Genomic DNA, 19,739 nt, shown 5'->3' on the forward strand with positions numbered 1-19,739 from the left:
CTTATCTCTTCTTGCTATTCTTTGGAACTCTGCATTCAGATGTTTATATCTTTCCTTTTCTCCCTTGCTTTTCGCTTCTCTTCTTTTCACAGCTATTTGTAAGGCCTCCCCAGACAGCCATTTTGCTTTTTTGCATTTCTTTTCCATGGGGATGATCTTGATCCCTGTCTCCTGTACATTGTCACAAACCTCATTCCATAGTTCATCAGGCACTCTATCTATCAGATCTAGGCCCTTAAATCTATTTCTCACTTCCACTGTATAATCATAAGGGATTTGATTTAGGTCATACCTGAATGGTCTAGTGGTTTTCCCTACTTTCTTCAATTTAAGTCTGAATTTGGCAATAAGGAGTTCATGGTCTGAGCCACAATCAGCTCCTGGTCTTGTTTTTGCTGACTGTATAGAGCTTCTCCATCTTTGGCTGCAAAGAATATAATCAATCTGATTTTGGTGTTGACCATCTGGTGATGTCCATGTATAGAGTCTTCTCTTGTGTTGTTGGAAAATGGTGTTTGTTATGACCAGTGCATTTTCTTGGCAAAACTCTATTAGCCTTTGCCCTGCTTCATTCCGTATTCCAAGGCCAAATTTGCCTGTTACTCTAGGTGTTTCTTGACTTCCTACTTTTGCATTCCAGTCCCCTATAATGAAAAGGACATCTTTTTTGGGTGTTAGTTTTAAAAGGTCTTGTAGGTCTTCATAGAACCGTTCAACTTCAGCTTCTTCAGTGTTACTGGTTGGGGCATAGACTTGGGTTACTGTGATATTGAATGGTTTGCCTTGGAAACGAACAGAGATCATTCTGTCGTTTTTGAGATTGCATCCAAGTACTGCATTTTGGACTCTCTTGTTGACCATGATGGCTACTCCATTTCTTCTGAGGGATTCCTGCCCACAGTAGTAGATATAATGGTCATCTGAGTTAAATTCACCCATCCCAGTCCATTTTAGTTCGCTGATTCCTAGAATGTCGACATTCACTCTTGTCATCTCTTGTACTTTAAGATACGTTAATTGGTATATAGTCTTAGGTATATTTTGGGTTAAGTAAGGTTTGAGAGCTGTTTACAATGTGAATTTTACACTCAACCTGAAAAATAAATTGTTAGAAGCTAGCTCCTGTGTGATTGTGGGTTGCCGGTTCCTTTGTCTTTAGGGACCTGCATTCATGACTGTGAGGCTTCCCAGGTGGTGCTAGTGGTAAAGAACCCTCCTGCCAGTTCAGGAGATGTAAGAGGCTTGGGTTCGATCCTTGGGTCAGGAAGATCCCCTGGAGGAGGGCATGGCAGCCTACTCCGGTATTCTTGCCTGCAGAATTCCATGGACAGAGGAGCCTGGCAGGCTACAGTCCATAGGGTTGCAGAGAGCCGGACATGACTGAAGAGACTTAGTATTCAGGAACTCATTCATGACTGTATTAGGAAGCTTTGTGTTCATCTAATATATTTTTGTCATGTGTTGTATTTACATGGCACAGGGGTTTATTCCAGCTCAGTTCGAGGCAGAATCCCACACTCCTAATTTCTTAAGATGAGGTCTCCCGAAGGGTGCCACTACCTTTCTAAATCCTGAGAGTAGCAGGCCTGCATGCCTTGGCTGGACTTCACTGTGCTTCTGTGTAGCTGCCAGGGCAGTCGGTCCTGGAAGGGTTTTCGGAGCTGAATTCTGGAGCGTCTTACCCCAGACAGAGGATTAGAACTGGTGCTGGTTAGACCTCTTTGGGAGAGCTTTGACCTGGCTTCTGCGCTCCCAGCTGCTGGGCATTATGTAGGACCCTTCAGGACAGTTGCTCCCACCTTTTAGAAAGCTGTTCTTTTATTCACCCAAACCCATTAAAAAGTTTTAGAGCTGAAGAGACCATACACACTGAAATGTACTTGGGCAAGGTTGCCACCAACAGGCTTGTGTGTAGTGTTTAAGGTAAGATCCATCAGCTGAAAATCAATGAAAAATGGTGGCAGTAGTCAGCGTCCTCCTTGCTTTTGCCTGAGTGGGCTTGGGAGAGAAGTGTCTGGGTTTGCCCAAGGCTGGGAAGTAGATAGGAGGCTAGTCAGAGCCTGGGGGCAGGATCCATCTTCCAGGCTTGCTGTTGGGGTGACTTTAGTGCCGCCTGCTGGGAAGTAAGTGCAGGGGACCTCTGGATCTCTTCCTGCGGGTTCATAACTGTCCTGTTTGAATTCTATGACTTCGGATCTGTGGGAATGCATTTGGGATAATAAGGCAGGAAACAAGTGTGAGGTACGATCTTGCTCCTCAGAGGCCAGGCATAGGGACCATCAGAAAAAGTGGCCATGCCTGCTTGGATGCTACATCCAGAAGCAGTCCTTTGACAGGGTAGTAAGAGGCCTCACCTTCCCCAGCTTCAGCCTTAAACTGGTCACCCTTATTTTTGGTGAAGAGTTTCATTAAGGTAATTCGGGAGTGTCATATTTAGTATCATTTCATTTTAATCAATATTTGATATTATTCAGTGTTGTTCTGTTTGAATTCTATCTGTAAAAATTGTTTTAACTTCCTCAGTTTTTTGTTTCTGTTAGAACACTGTGCAGCATGATTTTAAGCTTTGGAAACTTGTGTATGAAGGCCTTTAATTTCTTCAAAAATTGTTTAAAAATTAAAAAAAAAATACATACGTGGCTGCGTCAGGTTTTCGTTACATCATGTGGGATCTTTCATTGTGGCACACAGGCTCGCTAGTTGTGGCAAGCCGGTTTAGTTGCTCTGCGGTGTGTGGGGTCTTAGTTCCTAGACCAGGGACCGAACCCACGTTTCCTGCATTGCCAGGCGGACTCCTAAACAGGACCACCAGGGAACTCCCTCAAATATTTTTTTAAAAAATCTTTGAGTTTTTAGTACATCCAAAACAAGAAATTACTTTTTTTAATTGACAATCTTTATAAGTTTTTTTACATAATGAAGAAGTGAAGTCTGAGGAAGTGGAGAAAGAGTTTAAGTAAAATATTCAGCAGGACGAGTGGTTCACAGGCCAACCTCTTTGGGAGAGCGCTAACCCTTCCCGGGGCAAAGCCGGTTTCCACTTCCCTGCAGCCCTTCTCCATGTACAGCGGCTTCTTCCCTCTCTGAGACTGGGTCACAGCTGCTTAGCAGTTCACCCTTGTGGTTTTGAAGTTGGGTTTTAGGATCAGTTTTATAATTACTCTGGAGTCATTTTGAACACCTCTAGTACTTGTAAGATTTGGAAACTGCCATGACCTAAACCACTGGTTTTACAGCTGGTAAACATTCTTATTACAACAATTATGTTATTTTGGGTTTTCTGAGGGTTATTCAGCTCAGAGCTACTTTTGATAAACCTTTATAGAAATATTCTCTATGAACTTTGAGACTTTAAAGATTTTTATCTGTTTAGGAGGGTGAGCCTTCTGGAAAAAGGAAAGCAGAAGATGACGATAAAGCGAATAAAAAGCACAAGAAGTATGTGATCAGTGATGAAGAGGAAGAAGATGATGATTGAAGTGCAAAATGTGAAAACTTTATATATTTTACTGTACAGTTTGTTTTATAAATATGATGTAAACATGAGTTATTTTGATCAAAAGAAATCGATTTGCTTTTGACTAATTTTAATTGTAATAAAACATTTTAAAAAGTAAGTCTCTGTTCAAGAAATGGACTTCTTCCGAAGCCGGTTGATTTTGTTCATGCTTTACACTAAATCTTAGGTTTTAGTACATTTCTCCCAGGCCCTGCAAAGAACCTGGCCAAGGCCCAGTGAAGAAGGGAGGCATTCTTCTGGGGTGCAAAGTTTTTAAAAATTGACACAAAAAGCTTCCATAATTATATTCGTTTGCTAGGGCTGCTATAACAAAGTACCACAAACTGGGAGACTTCAAACCATAGAAATGTATCCTCTCATAGTTCTGAAGCCTGAAGTCCTAAATCAAGGTGTCAGCCGAGCCATGCGCCCTCTGGAGGCTCTAGGGAAGACCTCCCCTGCATCGTCTTAGCTTCTGGAGGCTTCCGGTGTTCCTTGGCTCGTAGCAGCGTAACTCTGATCTCACCTCTATCTTCACATGGTGGTTTCGCTGTGTGTCTGCTCTGTATTGCCAGATCCCACTCTCCTTTAAGGACACACACTGGTAGGTTTAGGGTCACCCCTAGTCCTCTGTCCGCTCATCTTAATAATTACATCTTCAAAGATCCTATTGCTAAATAAAGGTTCTGGTTGGATATGAATTTGGAAGGGTCCCTATTCAGCCCACTACAATAATCAAGTTAAATAATATTGTGATACAGCATTTTAAAAAACTAAAATTAATGCAAAAATATGATGGACAAAATGTCAAAAATTCACATAAAGATGATCTAGCAGGTCTGGGATGAGGGTCAGGCAAGTGACAGGAGTTGTACAAGTCCAGAACTCCATGGATCATCTCTATTTACAATTTTGATGTTTTGTTCAGTGGGATTTTTTGTGATTTAAAATGTATTGCAATATTATTTCTCTTGATCACTGAGATTTTGGCAGCCCTTAAGTGAGTGTCTCATTTGTTGTATCCTAGGCATGGCCCTGCTTTCTCACAGATGGTGATAGGCTTCAACAGTGAGCACTCCAAGAGCTGTTTTACCTTTTCTTGAGGGTACCTTTTATGGCTAGCACTGTAAGTCATATACAGAATCCACCACATTCTGTTCATTGGAAGTGAATCACTAATGTGAGCCCATATTCAGAGGGAGGAAAATTTGACTCCCCTTGATAGTAGAAATGGCTGAGTTAGCAGATAGATACATTTTAAATCTCTAAGACACATATTTGTGTTTTCTGCAGTGCTCTTCTACACGGACTAATCTTTCCATTTCTTTCCATTATGGACTAGGGCTGTTAGTACAACCCAGGAATGGTGGCTATCTATGGGAGGCTTTCCCTGAAACCTGGTTATAGAGAAGTGGCACTGAAGGAGAAGGTCCTAACTCGCCTTTGTGTCTCTTTTCCTGACTCACAAACCTGTAGCCTCTTTGCTATTGGCTTATCAAGTTGAAACATGTCTGGCCCTTGAGAGCCTTCATTTTTGACTCTGTCCTTTCTAGGACAACATAGTTTCTGTTTTTTTTACTAGTAGATACTTATGTGACAATGACTGAGCTCTTGGAGTCTCTCATCTCCAAACCTGCCCCTTCTATGCAGAGCTTGGCGGTGAAAGGTCAAGCCTCTGCAAGCACGTTTCAGCTTTGCCAGCTGCCCCCTGTTAGGGGGCGCTGGAGAAGAACTGGGAGCATAGATAACAAAGAATAGGTTGCTCCTTCCTGTTTGCTTATAGAACTTCGTGGGGGCTTCCTGTTGAAGGGAGCCAACCAGGAGTTGTTCGTCTCAGCTGAGGCGGTATATTCCTACAGCTGCTCAGTTCAGTTTGCAGTTTTACGAAGACTTGAAGAGCCAGCTTCATTGTATTCCTGAGAGACATCAGTACCAGCTGGACACTTGTTTTCCTCAGGTGTGAGTTTCAGCTCCAAGGGGCTCTGTTAAAAGTTTTTAAGTTTAGGAATAATTCTACGTTTCCCTTTGTTCCCTTATCTGTAGGGGTGGAAGTGGTTCTCTGAATTTGCTACTTTTGTCATCCCTTAGGAATTTTCTTTGTATTTCTTGTAACCAAAATCAACAGCTCTAAACCTAATTGCGATTTTTAAAAAACACTAAAATGTATTTGTATCAACAACCGGTATGTTTTCTGTGGCCCAACCTGGACCTGAGTGGTAGTCCAGGAAGCACATCCTCAAAGATGAGGTGCTAGGTTGGTTTGGGTTTGAATGCAGGTCTGAGTTCCTCACCAAAGGGAAACGGTGATGCCTTGGCCTCATGATGAAGCAGATTATCCCCTGTGGTTGTGGGCTCAAGTGGCTGCTACACTTGTTAGGCAGTCCTGATGACTAAGGACTGGGATGGGGTGCATACCTCTGAGTGCCCTGGAGCACTTACAGAAAGTTTACAAGCTTAGGTTGGCTTTTTTTAAATTGAAGAATTGATTTACAGTGTTAATTTCTGCTGTATAGCAAAGTATTTCAGTTATATGTATATGTTCTTTTTTATATTCTTATTTACTATGATTTATCACAGGATGGGAATACGTTTGGATTCAGACAAAGGTGAAAAACAAAGTTTGTAGTCTCTCTGAGCCTCCTTTGCCTGTGAGAAGCAGTTTGCCTCCCTATGTCTGAGGAAACTATTAATAGTTTTTTTTTTTTTAATATATAGTTGATTTAAAGTTTCAGGTGTACAAAAATAGTGATTTGAATATTTTTTATAGATGATACTCCATTTAAAGTTATGAAATCCTGGCTATGTTTCGTGTGCTGTACACTAACTATATCCTTGTAATCTAGTATTTTATACACACTAGTTTGTTCCTCTTAATTCCCTACCCCTATTATGTCCCTCCCTGCTTCTCTCTCCCTACTGGTAACCACTAGTTTGTTTTCTATTATCTGTGAGTCTGTCTGTTTTGTTATATTCACTGGTTTATTTTTCAGATTCCATATATAAGTGATAATATACTGTATCTGTCATTATCCGGCTTATTTCACTAATAAGCATAGTACCCTCTAGGTCCATCTATGTTGTTGCAAGTGACAGAATTTCCTTCCTTTTTTATGGCTGAGTAATATTTCATTTTATATATATATATATTCACACCATATTTTTTTTTAAATCCATTTATCTGTTGATGGACTGGTTGCTTCGATATCTTGGCTATTGTAAATATTGCTGCTATGAACATTGGGGCACATGTATCTTTTAGAATTAGGGTTTCTGTTTTTTTCAGATATAAACCAAGGAGTAAAATTACGAGATGGTAGTTTTATTTCTGATTTTTTTTTTTTTAATTATTTATTTTTGACCGTGCTGGGTCCTCATTGCTGTGTGGGCTTTTCCCTCTAGTTGAGGGAGTAGGGGCTTCTCTCTAGCTGTGGCGGATGGGCTTCTCAGTGTGGTAGCTTCTCATCTTGCACAGCATGGACTCTAGGGTGCGTGGGCTCAGTAGTTGCAACTTGTGGGCTCCAGAGCACAGGCTCAGTATTTGTGGCACATGGGCTTAGTTGCTCTGCAGCCTGTAGGATCTTCCTGGATCAGGGATTGAAACCATGTCTCCTGCAATGGCAGGCAGATTCATCGCCACTGAGCCACCAGGGACGCCCCTACTTTTAGTTTTTTGAGCAACTGCCATACTGTTTTTCATAGTGGCTGCACCAATCCACATTCCCCACAACAGCATGCAAGGGTCTCTTTTTCTCCACAGTCTCAGTGATACTTGCTATCTATAGACTTTTTGATGGTAGTTATTCAGTGAGGTGATATCTTACTGTGGTTTTGATTTCTATTTCTTTGAATGATTAGGAGTGTTGAGCATCTTTTCATGTGCCTCTTGAACATGTCCATGTCTTCTTTGCAAAAATGTCTATTAATGTCTTCTGCCCATTAATCAGATTTTTTTTATATTGAGTTGGATGACCTGTTTATATATTTTGGATATTAACCTCTTATTGGTCATATCATTTGCAAATATTTTCTCCCATTCAGTAGGTTGTGAAACTAGTCTTCTTGCTTGAAAATCCTGTAATAACATCACTTGGGTCAGTTTTCATTCTCCTCAAGAACCACTCAGCTGAGTGCTGTCTTACCCAATTTTTACCAATAGATCCATCACTAGGATCTTATGCACTGGCAAAGAAAGCGTAAACTTCAACTGAAGAAGAAATAGCTTATACATCAAAACAGTTGCAAGGTTTTGCTAATACATATGGGCAAAAGCCTGGGGAATATGTGGGAAAGTGGATTCTAAGAATGTGAGATGAAGGAAGAACACTTGACTGCCTTGGGTGTCAAATTTACTGATACGGGTGCACTTATATATTCTGGACATGGCTCTGTGCTTGACTGGGTAACTAAAAACACTCAGTGGTAGCCTACATTTAATGAAGTTGAGATACCAAAGTTTCCCTGGCATTGTGCAGAGGGAATCCAAAAACAAGGAGACAGGAGTGTCGAAGTAGACATGTCTTGTATGGCCTGCACACCACCCCTCACCTTCCCCAACTACATTCCCTGAGAAGGCCAGCTTAAAATATCAAACATTTCATATATCTCTCAGTCCTAAAGGTCAGGAGTGGTGTAGCCCTGGCCCAGGGTCTCTCACAAGGCTTTAGTCAGGATGTTGGCTCATCCAACATTGAGTCAGGATGTTATCTCAGGCTGAAGGATCTGTTTCCAGGATGGCTCACTCTCATGGTGCTTGAGCGGGGGGACTGTTTCTCACCACATGAGCCTCTCCATGGCAGTTTATGTGTTTTCACATCGTGGTAGCTGGCTTCCTCCAGAGCAAGTGACCCAAGGGAGAAAAAGTGAGGCAGAAAGGCCATGATGTCATGCTGAGCCTTGGAAGTGAAGCTATATTATGTTGATCACATAAACCAACCATGATGCCTGTTGGAGGGGACTGCACAAGGGCCAGAATACCAGAGGCAGGAATCCCAGGGCTCCACCTTGAAAGCTGGCCATCACAGCAACTTGACTTCCACCAACTAACTGCCATTTTCCTTCTCTGTAGTCACTCTTGCTTGTTAGGCTTCTGAGGCCCAGGCTCATGAAGCCAGTTTCAGGATGGCTTAATAAAGATTTGGTTTATGAATCTTGGAAATATAGTGAAATGATGGGCCAAGAACTATGTGAAGAACTTCAGTCAAGAGAAATTAATTAATATGATGCATTCTTTCCCAACATTGAAGATTATAGTGGGACAATGGATCTGTTTGGAGACATAGATGACATTTCTTCAGATAGTGATGGGGATAATCAACCACCCATTCAAAGAGAGCCTGTTACAGTAAGTACAAATCTCCCCTGAGCCCATTATTCAAAGCTAAGAAAAAAGTTTCAGAGGCTGATGGGCCTGACTCTCTCATATAGAGAGAGTCTGGAACATCTGATGAATAGGTGACTTACTTAGCTATGTTGGGAATTTCTGGATATTAAAGGGCATAGAAGGAATTGCTCAGAATGAATCTGATGCCAAACTTTAGAGGCTAGACTATGAGGATTCATAATTTGAAAACCTTTGATTCAAAAGCTTTTCTTACTCAAACTTGTGCCGAGACGTGTGTATTACTTGACATTTCCCCCTGATTTTAGTAGTTACTTAGTATTGAAGTGTTGTATAATTTCACACTTGTGTTGCTAAATATCTTATGAAAACTAGGTATGTCAATATTTTTTTCTGGTAATGCAGGCTGACACGTCTTGTTTTGCATGGTGGTTTTAGGGGAGTAGGATAGAGAGGATGAAATTTTAAAGTGAGACTGGAGGGGCTGCTGACTACTTTATCTCTGAAGTGGTTTCTAAATTTACTTCCTGTCAAACCTGCATCTGCCTGCTGCGGAAGGACAGCTAGAGCATTTCTAATGTCACCTCAAGCTCTCACGTTCTGATTCCTTTCTTAGGATGGATGTGGAGTGCCTCAGAACCAGCAGGAGGAAGAGCCGATTTCTGAAACCAAAACAGAAGTAGAAATTCCTAACATCAACTCTGATTTAGGAAATGAATTATACTTTGTTAAACTACCCAAATTTCTCAGCATAGAATCCAAGTAAGAGGACTGATTTAAAGTTTTATTTTTCCTGCAAGATATTGAGTAAAAGTATGTGGACTGTAAATGTTCTTGTTTGTAATGCATTGGCTAATCACAGAGGTGGGAGATTTTTCATGTAACTCTGAAAAAATAAATTTAGGGTGTGCTATGGTAGAAAATGATGAATTTATTGGTATGAGAAGGCTTTACTGCTAATAATTCTTTTAGCATTTTGGCACTTTCTTATCAATGAGCAGATATCATAGCTGATGAAGATGTTTTTTATTCTCATAAAGCTGAAAAATTGGTAAACGAAGGTGAGAAAGTTTGCTGGAAAAATCACAAAAGTTCAATGCAAAAGCCATTAATCTAGAAAAGATGATGATATTTGAAAACAAAATAGTGTGGTTGGGTCCACACTATTTTGTGAACCATCATGATGGTTCACAAGTGCAAGCTCTTGTGCAATTAAACATGACACCTTTCTTTAAAAATATGAAAAGGTAGATCATGTGTCACCTATACCTTAGAGGACTATTTCACCAAACAAGAAAACAATTTAAAAATTTTGAATTATTAGTCACATTTGGATTTTTTTCAGGCAAAAAAAATTTTTAATAAAATTTTTAAAAAGTCATTTGCATACTTCTTTGAAGTTTTACTTGAAGTTATTTGTCTACTGTGATTTTTTTAACATATTGGTACATGTTATAAAGACTTATAGTATTATATTCATACTAAAGATGGCTAATACAACATTAAAAAACAATTTTTAGGCCTTTTGATCCTCAGTATTATGAAGATGAATCTGAAAATAAGAAAATGCTTGATGAAGAAGAGAGAACCAGGTTAAAATTAAAGGTATCATTCCACACTTTATTCCTTTTTTTTTTAAGCTTTTTATAAAATAAAATACAGGGATAACAGTTTGAGATGAACTTACAAAATGATCTTTATTTTTTGATCAATAAATAACTGTTTAGAATGAGGAATTAAATGTCTTTTCAGAATATTATTAGGAGAGAAGGTACATATCCTTTTTAAAAAATTGTTGTAGAATTATCACTTTTCTAACCTTTCTTTGGCAGTTGTAATTTTTTGACAGCAGTCAAGATAAGAATTCTTGAAAATTGTTAGCTACTTCCTTCAGGATAAATAATAATATAATTAGATATACAGAACTGCCCCTCCAATTTTTATCATGGATAGTTCTGAGCTGCTTCCCATAGTAAAAATATCTGACTCTTTATGGAAATTCAGCTTATGCACAGAGAAGAGGTCTTGTCATTAGGGGGTCCCCCTTGAGAAGACCTGGAAAGCAAAACCCTACCATTGCTCTCATAGGAATGGCATTGTCTTTAACCGGGTATGGAATGAGCGTCTGCCAGAGGCCACAGTGGTAGCAATGGCAGGAACCATTCTTATACTACTTTTCTAATTTGGAGTTTCTCACCATATGGATAAAGCAGAAGTCGCAGGTTTTAATTTATTGTTTATTACTGAATTACATTTTTTAAAAAATTAATGCTCAGAGCTTTCTTTCCTACAGGACCTTTCTTTAGTCCTTCTTTCATTGGGTTCATAACCCTTCAAGTGGGGTTGCAATAGAAATCTCAGTTATAACCTCCTACCTCATATGGGCCCTAAGTTTTTGCTTCCACTGCCATGAGGTGGAGCTCAGAAAAGATTAAAACAGAACATCTGGTGAGTTTAACCAGTGTCTATAGGTATCTGTAGTAGGAGGGTTTCCGTGTTGCCTAATCATCTATTTTTCGGTGAGCTTACTTTCTCACCACCTCTGAATTCTTGGCATGTGATTATAAATCACTTGAGAAGAAAAGAACATGCAGTCTGGTTTTGTATATGAAAGTGTTAGTTGATCAGTCATGTCTCTTTGTGATCCCATGAACTGTAACCCATCAGACTCTTCTGTCCATGGGATTCTCCAGGTGAGAATCCTGGAGTGGGTTGCCACACCCTTCTCGAGGGCATCTTTCTGACCCAAGCATCGAATCCAGGTCTCCTGCACTTCTGGCAGATTCTTTACCAACTGGTTTTGTATGCCTTTGTGTTTTATATCAGATAGAAAATACTATACGATGGAGGATACGCCGGGATAAAGACGGAAATAAAATTAAAGAAAGCAATGCTCGGATAGTCAAGTGGTCGGATGGAAGGTGAGCACAGACCTGAGGAGAAACACCCACAGGGAGGCCTGGGATGAATGAAGTTTTCTGTATAGGACCATATTTGGGGATCTTTTTTCATTACAGAATTAACAAAATCTAGTAGCAACCCACTCCAGTACTCTTGCCTGGAAAATCCCATGGATGGAGAAGCCTGGTAGGCTACAGTCCATGAGGTCGTGAAGAGTCAGACACGACTAAGCGACTTCACTTTCATTTTTCACTTTCATGCATTGGAGAAGGAAATGGCAACCCACTCCAGTGTTCTTGCCTGGAGAATCCCAGGGACGGGGTCGCACAGAGTCGGTCACCACTGAAGCGATGTAGCAGCAGGCCTCTTAGTGAGTGAAGTGAATGAGTGAAGTCGCTCAGTTGTGTCCGACTCTTTGCGACTCCATGGACTGTAGCCCACCAGGCTCCTCCATCCGGATTCTCCAGGCAAGAATACTAGAGTGGGTTGCCATTTCCTTCTCCAGGGGATCTTCCCGACCCAGGGATCGAACCCAGGTCTCCCGCATTGCAGGCAGATGCTTTAACCTCTGAGCCACCAGGGAAGTCCTCTTAGACCACATATTAAAAAGCAGAGACATTACTTTGCCGACAAAGGTCCGTCTAGTCAAAGCTTTGGTTTTTCCAGTAGTCATGTATGGATGTGAGAGTTGGACTATAAAGAAAGCTGAGTGCCAAAGAATTGATGCTTTTGAACTGTGGTGTTGGAGAAGACTCTTGAGAGTCCCTTGGACAGCAAGGAGATCCAACCAGTCCATCCTAAAGGAAATCAGTTTTGAATATTCATTGGAAGGACTGATGCTGAAGCTGATACTCCAGTACTTTGGCCACCTGATGCAAAGAACTGACTTATTTGAAAAGACCCTGATGCTGGGAAAGACTGAAGGTGGGAGGAGAAGGGGATGACAGAGGATGAGATGGTTGGATGGCATCGCCGACTCAATGGACATGAGTTTGAGCAAGCTCTGGAAGTTGGTGATGGACAGGGAGGTGTGGCGTGCTGCAGTCCATGGGGTTGCAAAGAGTCAGACACGACTGACTGAACTGAACTGAACTGAACTGAGGCTCCTGGCATTATCTGGGAAACCTGGGAGAAATAAACAGGGTTGAGGTCACAGTGCTGTGCTGGAAGACTCTAGACATAGACTCAAGAAGTAATCAAATTCACAGTATCTACCTTATTGAGATGAAAACATAATGTCAGTGCCCATATGTGACCATTAGACATTATAGATTGGTATGTTTGAAAAAATGATTTCTATTTTACTAATGAAGTCATAGAGATTGGGAAATGATAAAACAATTAGATTTCAAGTTGAAAGGAAGATGGATTTTACCACCTTTTACTTTGAAAGGAGGTAGGTTAGTTGTTTCTAGTATCTTTTGTCTGTCTTAAATCTTCAGTATGGGGACAGGATCCTGCAGTTCCACAGCATTTTAAGAATTGCTAACAAGTTAGAGGAGACTTCCCTGGGAGCTCATGATAAAAAACCCATCTGCCAATGGAGGAGATGCAGGTTTGATCCCTGGGTTGGGAAGATCCCCTGTAGAAGGAAATGGCAACGCACTCTGGTATTCTTGCCTGGAGAATCCCATGGACAAAGGAGACTGGTGGGCTGCAGTCCATGGGGTTGCAAAGAGTCGAACACAACTTAGTGACAAAACGTGACAGAATGGAAGCTATAGGATTTGTTAACGATCCATCCTAATAACTGAACTATTTCTGTTTCCAGCCTGTCCCTACATTTAGGCAACGAGGTGTTTGATGTCTACAAGGCCCCGATGCAGGCCACTCACAACCACCTGTTCGTCAGGGACGACACTGGTCTGCAGGGACAAGCCGTCTTCAAGTCCAAACTCACCTTCAGGTAACTATTCATAGTGACCTCTTGCTGCTTGGCAGTTTGAGCAACAGGTTAGAGAGGCTGGATGTGCAAAGAGCCTGACTGACACGATGTTGAGGTGCAGCTCCCCAAGGCCCATGCCCTGGTTCCCATGCCATTTTTCACCTTTGCAACAAGTTCCTGTCTCTCAGGGAGCCAGTTCATGCTATGGAAGCCAACACGAGGCTGCTGTCTAAACCAGAAGACGAGTTATTAATTCACATTGATCAGCACACCTGGTAAGAGGCCTAAACTGTCTGTGCCACTCTGCTGGTCAGCATGTCCCTTCTCTTCAGGGCCTTTTACCCGGGAAGCCGGCTGATTGCAAGCATGCTCTTGGTGTGTGCATGTGCCAGAGGAAAGGGCTGTGGGTGCTGATGTTACTGTCCGCCGCTGTTTGCTGTTGGTGTGATTGCCTGCAAATGTTCTTAGTAGAGTGAGTCATTTTTGTCTGTTTGCCGCAGACCTCATGCTACAGACTATGCCACACATAAAAAGGTGTCCCTGCCACTTGCTAGTAGATGCTCGAGGATGCAGACGATTAAAATCTTACCAGTGGCAGGTCCTGATCCTGAATGCCAGCGTGTAGAGTTGATTAAGGTATGTTGGCTGAGCTTTATCCCAGGATTGTTTAGGGGCATTAAGAGCTGTGCTTTTCAGAATATTAAATCATCTTATTGTGACAGTCATTTTATTTCTTGTAGTTATCAGGGAGCCAGCTTTAGCTTCCAAGTGTGTGGTTAACCATAGAAATGGTCATAGTCAATGGGCCAGTGGTGAGATACAGCAATCCAGACACTCAGGTGTTCTCTCTCCAATCTGTGAGCTCTCAGCGGGAAACTGACAGTTTTTAAAAAAACATAACCTTTGATACATATCATTAAACTGTGTTAGCCAGAGGAGAGGTGATGTAGGAAGGTCAGAAGGACATTCCTGACTCAGTCAACACTGGCCCTACCCGTGGAGCCCAACATGTGGAAGCCAGGTGGATGGAAGGGAACAAGGGCTCTACTTTGGGACTTAGGGACCCTCCCCACCAGCACGCCCTCATCCTGCCATCAGCAGCTGTGGGGAGTGCCCTGGGTTGACAGCCCCAGGCACGAATATCTGGGTGCCATGGTCGTTTGGTGGAGCCTGGGCAAGTCAGGTGTGTCTCAGGGAAGGTGAAGAGAACCTGCCTCCCTCAGGCATCTGCTGGGCATGGACGCAGCTCCTCAGGCTGGTCGTGCCCTCTGGACTGTCCCTGGCTGCAGAGGGGATGCTGCAGCTCCCAAGGCCGTGCCCATGCCAGTTGTGATGGGGCGGTTGGTGTGAGGGAGCCTTCTGCCTCTCCACCCTGTGGTGTCTTCATGCCTTAGAACTGAACACGACGATGACCGTGTATGGTAACAGAGATGTGAAATGGAGAGAACTCACCCTGAGGACATAGGAACTGGTGTTATCCCGGGCAAGGCATTTTCATGTTCTTTAGTTTCAAGCAGGCACTAAGTGAATTCATTTTTTTTTAAGTCTTTACAGAAAGAAGCACGTTTGAGGGCTTCTGCTCACCAGGAGACAATCCGTCTGCAGAACCAGGGGGTGCCAAGTGCCCCCTACCAGGACTCGAACAGTGATGAGGAGGGTGAAGCCGTCGAAAACCACAACCAAGGGGAACGCGGAGGTGAGTCTGGTGACCACTGAGTGTCTGTCCTGCTGTTATTCACTGAGGACAATGCAAAGGCCTTTTCTCCTGTTTTTGTTAGGACCACTTTCTCACATGAAAAGTTGGCTGGGAAAATAAGGCACCCCCATAATTAAGAAAATCAACTAAATAATTTATGTCGTCATTGTAAAAAATGTATAATAGGCAGTTTGCCTGATTGTATAATTAAGGACCCAGTGTTAAACTTTGTAGTTTTAAAAAATGTGTGCCTGGAGCCCTGCGGGTATTTAAAAGTGAACAGTCTCTCTGAGAGGAAAAAAACCTCTCCAATGTAAGTCATTTAAGCATGTTTGAAAGCTGTATGTATCTCTTCATGAAAACTTAAAAAAAATGGTTGGTGTCTCAACAAAGGGAAATATATACAGTGGGAAGTAAGAACATTCAACAGTAAAAAAAAAAACTTTTTTCAGGAATAAATGGGTCTTCATCTTTGAAGGTCAGTCCCATATCTAAAGTCCTCAAATTTGCTTTCAGAGGAAGGGGCCAGAATCTATTCTTCAGAGAGTGATGAAGGACCAGATGGAGATGGGGCTCAAAGATCACTGACAGCAAAGAAACTCACCACTGATAAGGTAAAACCAAATTTATTCAATCTGAAGGGGTTTGCTCTGTAGCCACAAGCCGACTCCCGGAATAAGGAGCTCAGAGCCCAGGAGCACAGACAGGTGTCTACACACCTCCCTACAACTCAGTGAGATGAGTGCAGTAACAAGCCTAGGCGTGGCCCAGAGGAATGCCTGACACCTGTGTGCAGTGGGAGGCAGCCCAGAACAGTCACCCTCTTGTTGGAAGTTGAAGGAAGTGTTAGGGTGGGTGTGCCGGTGGACAGAAAGGCCTGTGAGAAAAGACATGTGGCTGAGACACCAGGGCCCAACTAGAGAACTAGAAGTAGTTCAATGAAATAGATCAAGGGCCCTCTCCCGATCACCATGAGCATAATAATGGTGCAGGGTTATTTCATCTCCATGTTATTGAAATTATCTACTTTATTTCCTTTTCCACTTAAAGATCACAAGAAACTTTAAGTCTTAATTACACAAGTGACTCACTCTGTTCTTGCCATTGTACCATATTCATTTATCCAGTGTTTTCTGAACACATAACTCACTCCACTATGGGTCTTGAGTTACAGGTCAGAGGAAACATCCCAGTAACAGAAATGGCTCTTACTATGTAGAAGAAGCACTCATTTTTCATGTGAAAAAATCTATTTAAAACTTGGAAACCATACTGAAAAAAGCACATAAAACACAAGCAGTCCTTTAAAAAAAGTCAACAGGCTTTAAAATAGTGAATTTTAGACAGAGAAAGTGAAGTACTGAGGAAGCAGAGGAACATATTTCAAGTAGTAATGAGGGGAATCCACACCTAAATAGAGTGACGTGTCCCTTGGCCCTGACCGCTGGAAGTCCGGGCTCCCCTTGCCTGACCTGTAGAGACAGTGTCTGTGGACAAGGTCATCGCTGGAGGGTCGAGTTCTAACTTGAAAGGCTGGCTCCCCCACCGGCTCAGAACTACTTTAGACAGAATTTCCGAAAACATTCAGTATTGAATTTTACACCTTCTCTCCTTATCTGTTCAGATGAACCCTCCAGAAAGAGGAAAGCAGGGAGTGAAGAGGAAGAGGATGACTGAAGCATAAAACGTGTACTTACTATAAATATGGTTTTCAACTGCTTGCTTTAAAACAGTAATGAAATGACTTGGGATTGAAGTGAGGAACTGAATTCCTTTTGCATAATCCTAGTTGTGGTTTTAAAATGTTTGGAAGCAAGTCTGTGACTTCAGAAAATCCATTGTTCCCAGGTGAGGCCATTTTGGTAACAGTTTGCGCTGTGTCTTGGGATTTTTTTGTCAGAGCAGGCATAGCACAAGAGACTCAATGCTTTGTTACGTGTTGTATGGGCCTTACCAGTTCTAATCCTCAGAACAACTCAAAGGGCTGCTGCTGTTCTCATACTACAGATATGGAAGCTAAGTTAGAACTTAAGACTTTTATCCAAAGCTTTTTCTTCTCAAGTTAAAAAAAAAAAGCATTTTTGAGACAAGGATCAGGAACTTATGTGCACAGCCATCACACTGCTGAGCAGGTCTATTACTGACCTTAGGGAGAAAGACATCCAGAATGCTGGGAGAAATGGTCACCAGGAGCTTAGAGAAAAACAGAGCGCTGGGAAACAAGATACTAGATGTGACTGTTAGCTTTTTGACTAGTGCAGTAGCTGGAACATAACAGGTACATGAAGTTTTTTGTTGTTCAATGTACAAACCAATGATGTTACCTTGGGCAAGTTAACTTCTCTGAAGTCAGTTTGCTCAACTTGGTGGGGTCTGGACTTGACCATTGTGAGTCTTTCATGATTTAATGTTTATATTCCTCTACTTCTGAGAAGTGAAAAAATATGTTCTTTTTTTTTTTTTAAAGAGTCTTATTGTTCAATAGAAAAGGTCAAAGAAAAATGGCCCACTTACCATGCAGGAAACCTGGATATACATTATAATTCCCTCCCTTTTATATATTTAAAGTGTAATTTCATGGAGTAAACACAGCCATAATTAGCACCAGCTCCAGAAAGGCCATTTAGAGACTCATCTAAATTGCTGAGAGGTATTATCACAGCTCAGTCATAAGGTTGACTGTTCTTTACAATTTTATTGAAGTATAGTTGATTTACAGTGTTGTGCTAATTTCTTTGGTACAGCAAAAGTGACTCAATTATACACACATAAACATCTTTTTCATATTTTTTCATACTTTTCCATTATAGTTTGTCACAGGATATAGTCCCCTGTGCTGTTCATCCATCCTGTATATAATAGGATGTCTGTTTCTGTGCCAGTACCACACTGTTTTGGTCACTATAGCCTTGTAGTATTATTTCAAGTCTGGGAGGGTTATGCCTCCTGCTTTGACAATTCTGGCTCTTTTATATAAAGTTTTATATAAATATTAGGATTATTTGTCTTAATTCTGTGAAAAATGAAATGTGTTAATTTGATGGGGATCGCATTAGATCTATAGGTTAGGTTGGCTATTCTTTATAGAGGTGGCCTTGAGTCTCTGCTACAGGATGGGGGCTAAAGCTGGGCTGAGCCTAGAGGCCACCAACCCTTGCAGACATGCTGGAAAGCTTAATATTTGGTACCTAGAGGAGTGAGGTGCCATTGGCTGAGCAAGAAGGCACTCTCCCCACGGCTATAGCGCCTGTCTCCAAGGCCACTCAGAGGAGGAGCTGAAGTTAACTGACAACTGAAGCACCCAAGCCTGTGACTCACCAAAGCGGACAGGCATCAAGGTTTCCCACATGTGAACGTAAGCCCAACAGCCATTCTCGGAAAGCCAGCCAATACTAAAGATTCAAGAGAAATTTCTTTATTCCTTAAGTTTCAAAGCTGAATTATTTGATTTATCCCTAAAATTTTCCTCAAACCCATTACACGTTTCACTGATTTCCTCTTTTGGTTGGTGGATTTAGGTGACTGATAAGCAGTATCTTTGCTTTACCTTAGAAATAATCTCTAATAGCAGGATTGGCTCCCCTCAGGCTCAGAACACACTGTATCATAGGTCCCTCTTTCAATTTGTCAACTCAGTTTAAAAAAAAACAAAAACAAAAACTCAATTTGACTTTATGGACAGGCCAGACTGAGTACTGATGGTATGAGACTGAACCATAGGAACTTACTACCTTATGGGTGTAAATGGTCAAGTACTGACAGTTTCAGAATAACTCAGGGAAATTAATACACTTGTTCTTAAAAGGTATATAAGGAGTGAACTTTAGAACATAGGAATTAAAGGGATTTTCCAAACAGTCAAAGTCTACAGTATATTTGATAGACTGTATTGAAATTATTTGTTCCAATATGAAATGGTAAATCCTAAATGCCTGTAATCCATATTCTTCAAAAGAAAATTCACTGTGCTATTATGAACCAGTATTATTAATATGAATATTCTGTAATAGTTTATTAAAATTGAAAAAGTAAGCACTTACAGCATTTTTATATTTTAGCATTAAAAAATGTATTTAAATGCCCAATTTCATGTGACAAAGAACGCACTGTTACAAAAGTAATTTTCAAGCTTTTAAACGTACCTGAAACCAAATATAATTCATCCAAAAGACTAAAAAAAAAAAAAGTGGGCACTTTCTCAAAATTACAATGGTTTTTATATATTCTGCGTGTGTGCATGCACATGTATGCATGAACAATTTTCTTTATAATTTACCTTCTTTTTACAATTCTTAAGCAGACAAATCTAAACAGTTTAAACAGCTGAATCAAATTGTTTTCCTTTTGACTTAAGGTGAAATTTAAACTAAAAATTTGCTTTACACCCATGAACAAGCACCCAGAATTTGTTTTTAAACCA

The 19,739-nt window shown here is 41.2% G+C and overlaps 2 protein-coding genes across 7 annotated transcripts in view; both read left to right on the forward strand.

Moving 5' to 3' along the window:
- The window catches only part of LEO1 (LEO1 homolog, Paf1/RNA polymerase II complex component), a 36,165-nt gene extending 32,548 nt beyond the window's left edge, over nucleotides 1–3,617 (forward strand). For both annotated transcript variants that reach the window (XM_019968837.2, XM_019968838.2), the window contains one exon: nucleotides 3,374–3,617. In XM_019968837.2, the coding sequence (XP_019824396.2) occupies nucleotides 3,374–3,478 (105 nt within the window). In that variant the 3' untranslated portion in view covers nucleotides 3,479–3,617. The remainder of the gene's footprint in view (nucleotides 1–3,373) is intronic.
- Nucleotides 3,618–3,757: 140 nt separating this feature from the next.
- Nucleotides 3,758–17,233, forward strand: LOC109565123 (RNA polymerase-associated protein LEO1-like). Of its 5 annotated transcripts, XR_011568877.1 has the most exons (8): nucleotides 3,758–8,840; nucleotides 9,454–9,599; nucleotides 10,358–10,442; nucleotides 11,664–11,758; nucleotides 13,510–14,259; nucleotides 15,169–15,319; nucleotides 15,836–15,933; nucleotides 16,944–17,233. XR_011568877.1 is itself a non-coding variant. In XM_070797542.1 (5 exons), exons 1-5 carry the CDS (start codon nucleotides 8,757–8,759, stop codon nucleotides 13,646–13,648), a joined length of 549 nt encoding a protein of 182 aa, XP_070653643.1. In that variant the 5' UTR covers nucleotides 3,758–8,756; the 3' UTR covers nucleotides 13,649–17,233. The 5 variants fall into 5 exon arrangements, 1 of the variants encoding a protein (XP_070653643.1); XR_011568876.1 differs by having other exon boundaries at nucleotides 15,836–17,233; XR_011568878.1 differs by having other exon boundaries at nucleotides 13,510–13,898; nucleotides 14,124–14,259; nucleotides 15,169–17,233.
- The last annotated feature ends 2,506 nt before the right edge of the window (nucleotides 17,234–19,739 follow it).

Source organism: Bos indicus, chromosome 10, assembly GCF_029378745.1.
Source record: "Bos indicus isolate NIAB-ARS_2022 breed Sahiwal x Tharparkar chromosome 10, NIAB-ARS_B.indTharparkar_mat_pri_1.0, whole genome shotgun sequence".
In the NCBI taxonomy this organism is placed as follows: Eukaryota; Metazoa; Chordata; class Mammalia; order Artiodactyla; family Bovidae; genus Bos; species Bos indicus.